The 13,975-nt window shown below is 42.2% G+C and overlaps 1 protein-coding gene across 1 annotated transcript; it reads left to right on the forward strand.

The window, feature by feature from the left end:
• Window positions 1–354: 354 nt before the first annotated feature.
• Window positions 355–5,625, forward strand: FBXO22 (F-box protein 22; the record flags this gene model as incomplete). Its single annotated transcript, XM_082005417.1, has 7 exons — window positions 355–458; window positions 584–716; window positions 904–991; window positions 1,399–1,494; window positions 2,508–2,672; window positions 3,650–3,815; window positions 5,063–5,625. 7 exons carry the CDS (start codon window positions 355–357, stop codon window positions 5,490–5,492), a joined length of 1,182 nt encoding a protein of 393 aa, XP_081861543.1. The 3' UTR covers window positions 5,493–5,625.
• Window positions 5,626–13,975: the final 8,350 nt, after the last annotated feature.

Here is a 13,975-nt window from a genome sequence, read left to right on the forward strand (position 1 = left end):
CAGACCCCGCACCTCCGGCGCACGCTTTGGTTTGGGTTCCATTTCTCATTGCAGAGCTACTTGGCAATGTACAGTAATTTGTAAACTTGCATCAAGTTTATGAATAAAAACCCATTTTAAGAAGTGCGCTGTGTTCGTCCTGGGGTCCGGGCCTGGGGTGGTGGGGGGCTCGGGAGCGGGGCGGGTCCTCCCGGCCGGCAGGCGGCGGAAGCGTGCCTGCCTTGCTGTCCCCGCCCCCGCGCGACCGGAACTCTGCCCTAGGAGCGCCGGCGCGCGGCTGACGCAGAGCGCCGTCGGCGCGGCGGGGACGGGAGGCCGCGGAGGAAGGGGCGGCTCGGCGGTGGTGCCGGTGCCATGGAGGCCACCGCCAAGGGCGCCTTCGTCCTCAGCAACCTGGCCGAGGTGGTGGAGCGCGTCCTCGGCTTCCTGCCCACTAAAGCGCTGCTGCGCGCTGCCTGGTAAGGGGCGGGGGCCGCGGGGGCGGGCGCCGCCGTAGCGCTTGGCTCCGGTGCCGAGGTGGCAGCGGGGCCGGGGCGCTCCCAGGGCGGCCCGGCCGACGCGGTGTGTCCATGGTGTATTGCAGCGTGTGCCGGCTGTGGAGGGAATGCGCCCGGCGCATCCTGCGGGCGCGGCAGCGCGTCGCCTGGGTGTCGGCGCTGGAGCCGGGCCCCGCCGAGAGCCACGCGCTGGTGCGCGCGCTGGCCCGCGAGCTGGAGGTGGGTGCGCGCGGGGGCCTCGCGCCCGGCGGCGTTGGCGTGAGGGAGAGCCCTTCGCGAGACGGGCGGCCGCGCGAGGGCGGAGCGGGAAACGGTTTCCCTCAGCTTCTGCTTCGGGAGCCGCCCGCGGAACCGGGCCCCGCGCGCACAGCCCTGCCTCCCCTCCCTCCTCCTCTTCTTCTTGCAGCAGGTGCACGTGCTGCCCCAGACCGTGCTCTACGTAGCCGACGCGGAAACGTTCAGCGGGCACGAGGAGTGTCACGAGCAAAAGAAAGGTAAACCTTGCAGTAAGGCGCCTCAGCAAGCCCTCGGGATGGGAGCACTGCGCGCAGGGGAGGGGCAGCCGAGCGGGCGTTCTCTGGATTGGAATTTCCAGGGAAAGCAAACCTTTCGCAGAAAACGTGACCGGGTAGTTACACGCCTGCGGTGCGAAGCACAGCTGGTACGTGCCTGTTCTTTCATGTGGACGAGCTCCTTGGCCGTTCTCTAGGGGTTATGGATTCCGTTTGCGTGCTGGTAGCCCTGAGATCTTATGGATGAGTACAGATTTGCCACGTTGTTAAGAGGGCAGCCACTGATGGGTTAAAAAGGATGGATCTGACTGCAAAGTCTTGTTCCAGTACCGGTCAGAACAACGAATCTTTACTTCCTTCAACTTTTTTGCTGCTTTTTTTTTTAACAGCCAGGAAAAGAAACAGTAAAGAAACAGCAATTGCACTCGAAAAACTGCTGCCAAAGCGATGTCAGGTTCTTGGACTCGTCACCCCAGGCATTGTAGGTAGGAGGAAAACGTGATTTTTGTGAGAGATCAGCTTGAAGGTGTGCAGTGTATCGCGTGGCTATTCTGGTTCTTGTTTATTGCAATTTCGTTCGTTTGTGAAGGCATAATCCTGCAGACTGATGGGATAGTTCTCACAGCGATTACTATGTTCTCCCTCCTGGTTCAGCAAGGAGTTTACAGTGTTGCTGCTAAGTTATGTGCAGCTTAAATTCTTCATGGGATGCAGTTGTAATTAAAAGGGTTGATTTAATTGAGCGGGCAGCTTATTGCAGTTTTTCCTGGTACCTTAATGTAATTATTGAATGTTTTTTGGGTTTATCTATATTTTTCAGAGTCACATTGTGACTAATTGTACAGGATGTTCTCAGTATGTACATGTCATGGTCTAGTAGGAGGCATACACAACAACTGTCGAAAAGTCACAGCCTCTTTTGGCAGTCTTTTTCTAATGCTTCACTTTTTCTATCATTAGAACGTTTTTTCCTAGTTTCTCGCCTTAAATTCTCTTCCCACAGCACCAGTAAGGTGTTTGATTGTTGTCACTAGCATAAGTCAATAATACAATCCCGATATTTGAGTCAGTTTGCGTTATACTGTCATCACATGCTTGTGTAACGCCTTTCCCTCTTTGACTTGTGGTCCCTAAAAATGTGAGCATGTTTGCGTACCCGCAGAAGTTGGCAGGAAGGCTTGAGACAGCCGTATTGCCCAGTACTTGTTTTCCAACTGATTTGTATGCGGTGTGGCTGGGGGGAAATGTCAAGCTATATCCACGTCTCCTTGTCCAAAGTGACTTCACCACGGTCTGTAGCCAGCAGGATTCCTACATGCTTCCATTACCGAAACACGAACAGAATTCACACCAGTTGTCAATTAAATATGTTGTTATGGAAATGAACTGTCACGATTTATATTGTCTAAGCTGTTCTGCCTCTTTTAATCTGTGTTCCAGTGTAGATGAAAGTATTAGAACCACGGAACACAAAATGTCTGGTTTTGTATCTTTGTAGTTACCCCTATGGGTTCAAGCAGCAACCAACCTCAAGAAATTGAAGAGGGCGAAGCTGGGTTTGCTCTGTTGTTTCCCAAAATCGATGGAGTGAAAATTCATACCTTCCATTTTTCAAAAGACGTGAAGAACAGGGTCTTCGATGAAAGTAAATTTGCTGAAGCAGGTATGTCCTTGTTCTTCCTCTGTTTGGGGTTTTATGAGGTGTTGTATTGCTCTTTTAGGCGTCAGTGCGGAAGCAACAGCTTCTGTGCTAACTCCATTCGTAGAGCACACAGTGGCTCTCTAGGGCTGCAGCTGGTAATGATACATCTCTTCCCATACTTGATATTAAGGTTAAGTTACCCTGAGTGTAGACCTCAGACTACCTCAGTTCCAAGTGGAGCTGTTCAGAGGGAGCCGTTAGGTTTTGAGCATTCTCTAATTGGTTGAAAATAACTATAAATGAATTTGTGCCATTGGGAATAATTCCCATCACCACAGTGTAGAAACGAGTAGGGATGAGCTGCTGCTTTTCTTCTCCAAAAGAATTTTGCATTTAGATCCTAAGTCAGGTGTTGTAGCAAGGAAAGGTAGAACAGCAGGCAGCACGTTTCAATAAGTACAAGTTTACCTTCCTCACGTTGTGTCCTCAGCAGGGTAGATAATTTATGAAGAGTAATACAGTGAGGGTTTCTTGAGTCTTCCAGAAACCTGTGAGTTTCTGCCTTGCGATAAGTAACTGGCTGATGTATGTAATGCATTTAATTGGCAGGTGAAGCTATTTACTGCATTGTGCTTCTTGTTGAATAACCTATACACTCAGTTCTTGTCTGTGAAAGGATGATGAAGGTTGCTAATTAAAGAGCTGTGCCTTCAGAAGCTGTGGTAAAACTCGAATGCTCTGCTAAAGAAGTTTAAAGCTGGGGGAAGCAGATGCCGTTGTCTTTTCCTTGCCAGGTTCTTTTCAGAAGTCCTCACTTACGTGGGGAATGCAGCCCAGCTCCTGAATGCCCAGGCAACTTGTGTCTTGTTTTCCCAATTGCAGCAATGGAAAGCCATTACTAAAGATGTGATATATTATTTGAGGAGAGACTAGGATGGTTGGACTTCAGGGATCAGATTTAAAAATAAGAGGAATGGTGTTTCTGTTTTTTTTGATAGGTCTGAAGAATAACCCAGATCTCCGGGTGGTTCTTCTGTTTGGCTACAACTCCTGGAAGTCTGGAGCAACTCGATTCCTTCATCAAATAGTCAATCCTTTGAATGAGAAAAGTATCATCCTGGCTGGGGGACAAGTGGAGAGTTTTACATCACTGACCTCTGAGAAGTAGGTATCTTTTTTGAGGTAAATGGTAAAGAAGATTAAAAATGGGAGAAACACTGCAGAAACCATAGCCTTTCCGTTATGTCATATTAGAAATGCCCATTTAACAGTAGTAAAACGACAGTTGATTTTTTGTTTTTTTAAGAGAGACTGAAGTCCAACTGCTACACTGTGATCTAGCCAGAAAAGCTGGAAGCTTTGTATGACAACTGGTTACAAATTGGGTTCTGGTAACCCAGCTAGGAGAAACCCACTGCAAAGGAGATTTCCAGCTTTGGATACCCTGTGTGTGTTTATTGCAGTATGTGTTTACTCTCTGGCTAGCAGATAAATTACCAGTTATTGTGACAGAGACCATTTATGTGAACGTTTTGTTGCTATATTGGCCTCGTTTTGGTTCATGTTACGGAGCAGTAGCTTTTGGTTCATGTTACGGAGCAGTAGCTGAACACAAAAACACGACTGTGCCCCGAGAGCATACCTAATATGCTGCTGCTGCTGAAGGACGTGGCACTCACAGGAACAGGCTAGATCTCATCTAGCCTAAACGCCTTCCCTCTGCCAGGATCCCTGCAGGGCAGATTTGGGCTCCAGCTGCTCTGCTGCACAGGGAGGGCCCGTTGTGCTGCCTGACTGGCAGCTGCTGGTGCGTCTTCACTGGATGGTGCATCCTGTGCAGACCTTGCCACGGGCTCCTCATGCCAGCGTAGGTCTGGACTCCATAGTAAACACCAACATGTTTCTTGCATCTGATGTATGCCAGCTGCACCATTACTCTAGATAAGAGAGCTGACCATATATTAAATTATTGCTAATAAAGCATAAGCAGGTAAGTACTAAACCCAGTGTGTCCTGGCCAGCCAGGGAGACTTAAAGCAACATGAATCTGAAGCTGTTGTTGACAGCTGCCCTAGTTTGATATGTAAATGCTGAGTATGCTTGCTTAAGTTCAGCATTGGAGTTACAGAGCTGTGGCATACACAAACTGCTGAATTTGGCACATATTCGGCGGGTAGGCTTATGCTTAATCCCTCGTAATGGATGTGAAAGTTTTCTCTCATGAAAGGTTGCTATAAAAGAAAAGGTTGCTAAAATTTGAAGGCTTTTGTTTGTTTTTTAACTTTGGTTGTCTTTCAAAATCACTCGGATGTTGTCTGCTTTGAAATCTACTTGTGCCACAGCAGCGGTTTGTTCAGGTTGGAGGTGGTCTCTCTGGAACGTTCTCTAACTCAGTGCCTGTTGCCTTTCAGTAACAATGCCCAGCCCGGCGATGCCTGCGGCGTGGTTGGGCTGGCTTTCAGCGGTCCCCAGATCCAGAGTGCCACTGTTTTGTTAGACCAGGATGTAGCTGATGAGAGGACAGCAGAAGCCGCGATGCAGCGTCTCAAAGCAGCAAACATCCCTGAGCGTAACACCATTGGCTTCATGTTTGCATGTGTTGGCAGAGGATACCGGCATTATAAAACCAAAAGGAATATGGAAGCAGATGCATTTAGGAAGTTTTTTCCAAACGTTCCCCTCTTTGGCTTTTTTGGACACGGGGAAATAGGATGTGATCGAATAGTTACGGGGAATTTCGTATTAAGAGAATGTAATGACATAAAGGATGACCTGCTTCATGGTTATACTACTGTTATGACTCTTATTCATCTTGGTTCAACTAAGGCAAACCAAGTGTAAATATGTTCTTAATGCTTCAGTGAGCTGTTTGTTTCATTCCAGAAAGCTGCGAAGTCTGGAAGAGTGGACATCTTGCAACCAAAGCCCCTTCCCAAACATAAACATCACTTTGGTAATATTATCGAACCTTGTAGTTGGGATAGAGTTTACTATAATAGCTGCGAGAAAGCTTTGCATTTTGTGTAATCCCCTGTCCACATCAGAATTGCAGGTAAATGATATTTGATGGAATTCTGCAACTGAAGAAAGCCTCTTTCTTCCAAAATGAGAATGGTTTGCACCAGTGCCAGTTGGAGTTCAAGTATAAACATGTAGAAAGAAACAGTACTTTGATGTGCTCTATTTATGTATGTAGAATGGTCTAGAAAAACTACTGATGCATATTGAAATCCTGATGCGTAAAATCCACTATTTCTTGGATTTTATCTCAAGAGAGATGCACAACCTGCCCAGACTTGAGTCCTATTTACAGAACTGGATGGTTTTACTAGATAAAATAAATGAAAATCTTTAGAGAAAAAATAACGAAGTGCTCATTAAATAAAGATGAAAATACGTAAAAGTACCTTGCCTTCTATTCTTAGAGAAAAAGCTCTGATTTAAAGAGGTGTTGTCCAGTGTAAGTTCAACTTATCTCACCGGCTTGAACTGAATTTCCGTTGTCTTAAATATCTGGTTTATAATCTTTTCTGGTACTTGATGTGCGCCAGCGATTTCAGTCTTAGTGTATTTAAGTTTACACAATCAAAACGCACTGGTTCCTTTCTTTTAGATTCTCTTGTAGCATGATGCTCTCTATTATAAACCTTTAAATCTAGAGGGCTAAAAATCAAGACTACCTGGTATCTTTAGGTTCCTTTAAAAAGTTTTTTTGCTTTTTAATTTGAAATTGTGGGCATGCTATGTTCTATTTATATGGAGCCTTTAAACAAGACTTGTGCTTTTGCCTGGTTTTCCCATGCTTTTACTTCAGTCACCCATTTTGCTGCAGCTGGAATGCAGTATTGCAAAGTTCAAGTAAGTAAATCCAGCATAGTCTCAGTATAGCTAATAATATATTTTCTTCCTTTTAAATTATTTCCTCCTTTTTACTTTCATTTAGTAATAGAACGACAAGAAAGTAAGATTAGTTTTGCACCATTTCACTGCACTTAGCTGGCCCGTTTCCAGTGTAGTAAAAATACTTACCTGTATGTTGTGCAACCAAGTAATGATATTTTGCTTGAAATGTACTAATGAAGACTATATTTGCCAGCTTTTTGCCTGTGCGTAGTTAAAACTTTTCCTGAACTTGGCCTACCAAGGTAATGTATAGGCATATCTGTCCTGAGAGTTAACTGTTGGTTTCAGCGGGTGCTGTGCACAGACGGCACTTTCCCATGGCTGTGTTGATGATTTTTTTTTTTTTTTTTTTTTTTTTTTAATTAGAAGACAGAGGATGAGCTGTGAACTCTCAGTGGCCTTCCAGGGATAGGAGATGAGTAAGTGTAGGTGTGCCTTGGGAAATGTTTAGTTACTGCATTTAGAAGGAAAGGTATTTGGAAATGGAGCATGCCTGAATTTTAAGAGAAGCCTCCCAGTGGGGAGTGGATACGTGTTTTCTCTTTTCAGCATAACTGGAATGCCCTGTTTGGACCTTTGTGTCTGCATAAGCTACATGTTCAACAGAGGGCAAAGAAGTTTCACTTCTGTAATACTGACCGGATTGCTGTAGCTGTTAGCCTGAGTTAGGGCATTGCTGCTAGCATAAGCCCATGAACTTGAACTTTTTTCTGCAGTAGAAGTAGATGAAGTATGATCAACCATGTGTTGTGAACTACAGTGCAGACGTGTCCAGAAGCGTCCGAAGAAGCAGATGGTGAGCTCTAACATTGGCGCAGCAAAACAGAAAGCGAGAGTGTGGTTTGAAGGGGCTAATCGTCAGCGAGGTCCTGTAGTTTCCCAGTCCTCTAGCTGTGGACACTTAGGAGGTAAACGTACAGAAAAGGTGCTGGGGGGGAGCCCCAAGAGCCTGCACTAGAGTGCAGGATCATCTCTCCAACCTCGGGGAGTGGACATGAGCCCAGGGGACCCCAGAACCATGCACTGCATGGCTGGAACGCCTACACTGTCTCTCCCAGAGCGCATCGGGTCTTTCAAGTGAGAGGGAAGTGAGGTAACTGATAAAATTGCAACACCCGTGATTAAAGTGTTGTGCTACCCAAATTCATTTTGCCTCCACGCTGTCATTTGCTCTTCAACCACAACAACTCCTGAGCAAAACTAAAATATGTTTGCATGTACCAAAAGGCAGTGCTGTAATTTATACCTCTGTCACTCTGAAGATAACCAGGAGGTTTTAAAGTAGGCAAAGTTAGTTAAATGGATATTTAGCATTTGAGGCAAATGTGAATAGCAGGACTGCTCTAAAGATAATTATCTGCAGTTTCAGTGCTGGTGGTTGTGTGTTTCCAGCAAGAGAGTATAGTCCCCAAGTGACCACAACTGGATTTTGTTTTTGTTAAGAAAGAAAAACCACCTTCAAAGTCACAAGACCAGCAGGGAAGGAGTGATGGTTTTGCTGATGAAAGGTAAAAGATTTCTTTTTCTCCATGTTCTGAATACGAATAATGTTGTCGCACATTTTTTCTCAATGCACCTTTCATTTAAGTGAACTTAAGTTTCAAAATTACAAAAAATTTTGGCAAGTGGTGTGATATAACCTCGTACTTGCACAACCAAAACAGCAATTACCAAACTAGTAGTATAATCTTTATTTTAAAATTACTAATTTTAAAATTACTAATCCAAACTCCTCTCATTATAGGATGTTTCTATAACGTGCAGTTCTAAGAAAGCAAGAATAATTTCATAAAGACGAGCCAAATTATGCTAAGTTGTCACAACTGGACTGCCGGAAAGCAATTTCAGTTAGAAATTGCAGTTAACTGCAAAAGATAGTGAACTTGGGTTTTGTTACTCTCTGTGTCAGATTTGTTTTGGCCCAATTTCATATTGGAACAAGCCTTATTTTAACAGATGAATGAGTCAGACTGAATCATGTCCCCTTGGCAGGGAACAGTAAGCCAAGATATGTCAATATGTAAATGATGCAGCCAAACTTTGACTTTCAGCGTGCAGCGGAGAAGGCTGATGAGAATGTTACACCTACAACTAAATTTTGAAAACACAAGTGGTTACATGTGATTCTTAATTAATTTTTAGTTAAAAGTCTACCTCAAAACTCACTCAGTGTCATTACCCCTTCTTAGTTTATTTTTGTCTTTCGAACTCTGTGGTGGTGCTCATTAGCTTTTATATAAGACACTAAGTGGGGTATTGAGCTAAGTTTTCTGAACCCCTAGCATCTGGCCCAATGAGAGGACAAGTTAAAGAACATTTTCCATTCAGATGCCTGCTTCTGTTTTACTCAACAGAATGATATAGGAAAATAAAGTTTGCGGTCTGGAAGTTTGCATTAGTTAGAAGTTACAAAGATAGTAAACATGTAAATTTAAATAGTCTTTTATATTATAATCTCTGAGCACTCTGCAACCATTAAGAAAATAATTATTTCCCCTGCTGTCTGATAATTTTTATTATTGTATTGTGGGGCAGATTTTTTTTTTTTACTGTACAAGTCTGTTGGATCTCTCAAATGTATTCTTAATACAGCAGTTATATTTTGTGCACAGAAAAGCAGATAAGATGAATGTTAGACTCTAATTGTGAATTTTTTCCTGTTCCTAAGCCCATTTCTCAGGCAGACGCAGGTTCCAGAAGAGGCTGTTGTTTTCGAGGGGCTCGGACTGGCCTTCAGGGTGTTCCACGTAGCAGTGTGTCTCCTGAACTACAGGCTCAAAGATGTGGAGCGAGGTAAACTGAGCTCACTTCTGGTGGTGGTAGTAGTGTGCCTTGGTCCTGTATTACAGCTTGAGGTCAAACAAATACGAGTTCAAGCTTTGTAGGACCCTTGGGCTGATTATTTTATGCCTACCAGCACTTTGGAACAATGCAGGGCATTTTTCTAAACAGATAACATATAGCTACAGTGGAAAACTGGAAACTGTTTTTTCAAAGGAAAGGCATAAGATAACGTTTGGATTATTTGGAAATGATACTACCTGGATACTTGTGTTAGAATTCTTAGCAGAGAAATAGCTAATTAAATTTTTTCTCAAGTGCTTTGATGATTCAGGAGCAAAAATTTTATTCCCAAATCAATGGGATTTGTACTTCTAAATGTTACTAAAAAACAATTTATAAATTGCTATCATTACATTTCACAGCTAGAACCTCACTGAGATTAGCAGGTAGCACAAACTTTTCAAAATGAATGTTTCACGGTGATTCATACCACTGAATCAGTGTCAGTCATGTCACCTTTTCAAGACAAATTTTCACAGCTGTAGGAGTCAGAAACAGCTTTTTAAAAATAAGCTTGCCTTAGCTGAGTTATCAGTATGACGATAGTGAGAGAATCGCTAATCCCCTCAAAACAGGTACTCTCATAGAACCTCCAGAACTGGTGAAAATGACTGAATAGTATGAAACAGCAGCAAATTCTGCAATGGAGAATGCACAACATAGATTCAAACTACAGAGCCCTGTTAAAAAATGCCACCAGTTGATGCTCAGCTACATTTTTACAGCCCATCATTTGCCTGTACAAAAACTGTAGTCAAAACATCATTACTCACACTCAGAGGATCATTTGAAAACAGTCTCTTGTAATGCACACTGGAAAAGAACATTCAAATGTTACACAAACTGACACAGAGATGCATTTAGAAGTGTTAGAAATAGGCTGTAGTTCTAATTTGGGGGATGAAAACAGCAGTATCTTCTTGTTATTTCAGGTCCTACAGCTGCAGGTTTGGTTTACATGCCCTTAGCTAGCTGTAGAAATAATTCCCAGTGAAAGGTTTTGTGGAGTATCAGTCCCAAACATGGAACCACGTGCCAACCTGCCTGTTGGTATTTTACAAAATTTGTGTTTGGTGCTTTGCTATCAAGAAACTGCTCGCTCTCATTACATACAGTTTATGTTGAACAGGTTGCAATCACAAGAAAAGCAAGAACAGACTTTGGATAAGCACAAGTAGATAATGTTACATACGGTAATGAAAACGTTTTTGGGTTTTTTAAACATCTTTAGGCATGCACATGTTTGGGTTTTTTTGTTTGCTCATTTTCCCCCAAAGTGCAGGAAATATTGCAGTACTTCCTTGAAAGAAGCACACTGTTCACTAATCTTAACCACAAAAAGCCAGTAATTTATGTCTGGATTCTTTTGATTATTCCATATAATCTGAGATACAGGAATATTCCATCTCTTTATTTGATGTCAACAAAAGGCATTATATCTGAGAGAGGTACAGTGAATACATGCATCATGGTCATCTAAATAACATTGCCAGAGAATCGTAACACAATTTAGTGCTACTTTTTTTCTCAAATTTACACAGAGGACTCTTCATTAATGTCCCTGGGTTTGAATATGGTCATAGTGCAAGTGAAAACTCTTATCCAAACTAATCCAGTCTTTTCAGTTTAGCTTGAGGTCCTTTAAATCTGAAAGGATGCTAAATACCGAAGGAACATAAGTGAGGGGTTGGGTTTGGTTTTTAATGTAGAAGAGTTGGGTGTCCCACGTTAAATCCATAACCACCTTTGGCTAAAGCTCTGTCTCTCTGAGCCGTCCCTTCTAGGTACATACCTCCCGATACAGAATTTGCTGAACACGTAAGAGGAATTTGTAGCCTTTTAGGTGACCTCAGTGCTTTCCCTTTCTGCCTGGACTGTGGTCAGTTCAGTAGCTCCTAGCCAGAACACTCTCGACAGAAAGCAGTGGCACAGACACCATTTCTATTGTGGTAAGTTCTATTCCTCATTTCTTCTCTGTTTTCCATTTTCAAATAACCGAGTCACACTACCAGGGCCCCACTACTGCTCTTTAAAAATGTAGGGCCAGGAGAAAAATAATTTTTTTTGGTGCAGTAAATTGTGAAGGGGTAGCACAACATTAAAGTTACCCTTTCAAATGGGAAGTGCTACCAAATGGACTTCCCGTTGGTCATCTTCCCGCTTCATATTTAACAATATAAATCAAAAGACTGTGCAGCATAGAGAAATCCTCGTTTTCTTTGAACAGCCATTTCTCCTCTTTTCAGTGTACTTTGCCCCAGTGTTTGTTTGGGCTACTAATGGAAAAAAAAAATATATTTTGAGTAACATATAAGCAACCTCTTATGTAGGTCTATAAAGAGATTTCCTGGTAATGGCTGGCATTTTGTTCTGCAAGTGATCAAAAGGTTTGTGCAACACATTATGAAGGGACCTTTACTACAAGATTCTGGAAGGAAAACATCATCCTCAGGTAGAAAAGAATTTCTGCCATAACAACACAATAAATTGTTGTGTAATCGTATTAGTGGAGGTTCCTAGGAAATTAGTCTTCTCTCCTTTTCTTGCCTCCATAAGCTTTCAACTGGTGGAGGTGTAATTTTAAAGTCATGAGATCTTACGTTTCATGAAAACAGGAGTCAAGCGGAGAAAGAGAGACCTTGTTACTCATCCCTGCATCTACACTTAACACTTTTTTAGATATCAGTGACTCCAACCATAAGATCTGATCCACTGGAACCTGTGTTTCCTTAGCTTTATTGCTCACAGGACTACTTGCTTAATTTTGTAAGCAAGCGTTGCTAGTGTGTTGTACTATTTTATTAATTTACATATAATGTTGGCTAACCTGTACTTTCTGTGGCATTTGACCACCTTAAAATGAATTTGTAGCCTGATCTCATTTTGACCTGCATGTCAAATTCACAAAGCTTGTGAATTGAAATAATTAATTTTAGAAGCTGAAATGTTCTCAAATGCAGTGGGTTTGAAGCAGTCTGAATTGCTAATAGGATTTCATTCAAAGATAACATTGCTTCATAAATCCACTTGTTTGCATTTAAACATGGTTTTGGTTTATTCATCCTCACTTTTTGTACAAATTGTTTCCTGAATAATGCAAACAAGGTTGGTAACAGTGAACAACTATTCCATGTCTGTCTAGAAAGCTGAGAGGGTTCTAAGAGTCTGCAGAGTTCAACATCAGTCCCTTTATTTCTTACATCTTCTATTAATATCTCCTTCTTCAATTTCCACTGAAGATGACCACAAGGCTTTTCTTTCTTCAGTGAAAATAGTATACCAAACTTTAACATTATTAAGTCTGAGTGTCTCATGATCAGTAACACATGGAAGTTATCTAACAGATGTTGTCTCTGACTAATTTTCACTGAGGTGATGCAAAGTACTTTAGGTAATACTGATTCTGATGTAGCTGTCCGTACTGCTACAAATCTCCTACATTCTGTATTTAACAGTGGCATGTCCCTACGTGATGAAAAATCACTTTTACCTTTCCTAGCCTTTAAAACAATATTATCATCTTCCTTCAGAGTATCTGCTAGAGGCTTGAAGTGTAGAAAATAACATATAGGTTCAGTTAATTTGTGAAGAAAGTAATCTTCTCGTGCTTTATATAACTTAATCAGGAGCTTCTCTGGATCGGGTCCTCTACTTGATTTGGTGTCCTCAGATTCTCCCTTCAGATGCTGAGCTTTGACATGGACTCTAACGTCTCTGACATGACTCCTCAGAAGGCAATGTATTTTTCTGTTTTGTCTTCTAACGGCTATTATAATATAGTTTTCTCTTTGACTTCGTACTTTATACACTCTAACAGCATATCTTTTCTTCTCTATCTTGCTGTACTTTGGTCTACATTGATATAAAATACAGACTGTTTTTTCTGACACTAGAGCATGTAGTAGACACCCTAGGAATAGAAGCTCATTCAACATTTTCTTTGCACCTGTATTTTTATACACCTCAAGGTTTTTTATTTCAGAGAAAAGAAATCTGCATTGTGCATTTTCTTCCCTTTCGATTGCTGAAGTTTTCTCAATTAACTTTCTTTTCAATACAACTTTATAAATCCCATATAATGAGCTGCTAGGTAATGTGCCATTATGGAAACATATCTGGTGTTTGCTGGTTTCAACCTCCAGTGCTAGAAATGAGTTGAGAAGAAAATTGTTCAGTTCACATTTTCTGTGCCTCTGACTAACCAGACAGTCTCTTTGTGTTGTCAAGGCAGAAAGAGAGATGGACCATGTCATTTGGCCTCTCTTTGTCTGAGTAAGAAAATACTGGAAGGAACTAGACAGTGATATGTAATACACTGGTGTGATCAACAAATGGTTATGTGAATAAAACAAATAAATCTTTAGAGAGGGCAGCACTTGTTCAGCCAACACACCTAGCTGGATAGTATTTTGTGTCAGGGACGGAGCTGATGAATAGAACTCCTGACTTCCATTATCAACTGGAAAATTTAAGGTAAGGCTTAAATCTCCCTCGGTAGTGAGATTTTCAGAAGGTGGCAAGACAAAAATAAAACCATCAAGGAAGGTGTCTTGCTTAATATTAGGGATGTATACCAG

This window comes from Phaethon aethereus, assembly GCF_964289735.1.
Source record: "Phaethon aethereus genome assembly, chromosome: 12".
NCBI classification, from domain to species: Eukaryota; Metazoa; Chordata; class Aves; order Phaethontiformes; family Phaethontidae; genus Phaethon; species Phaethon aethereus.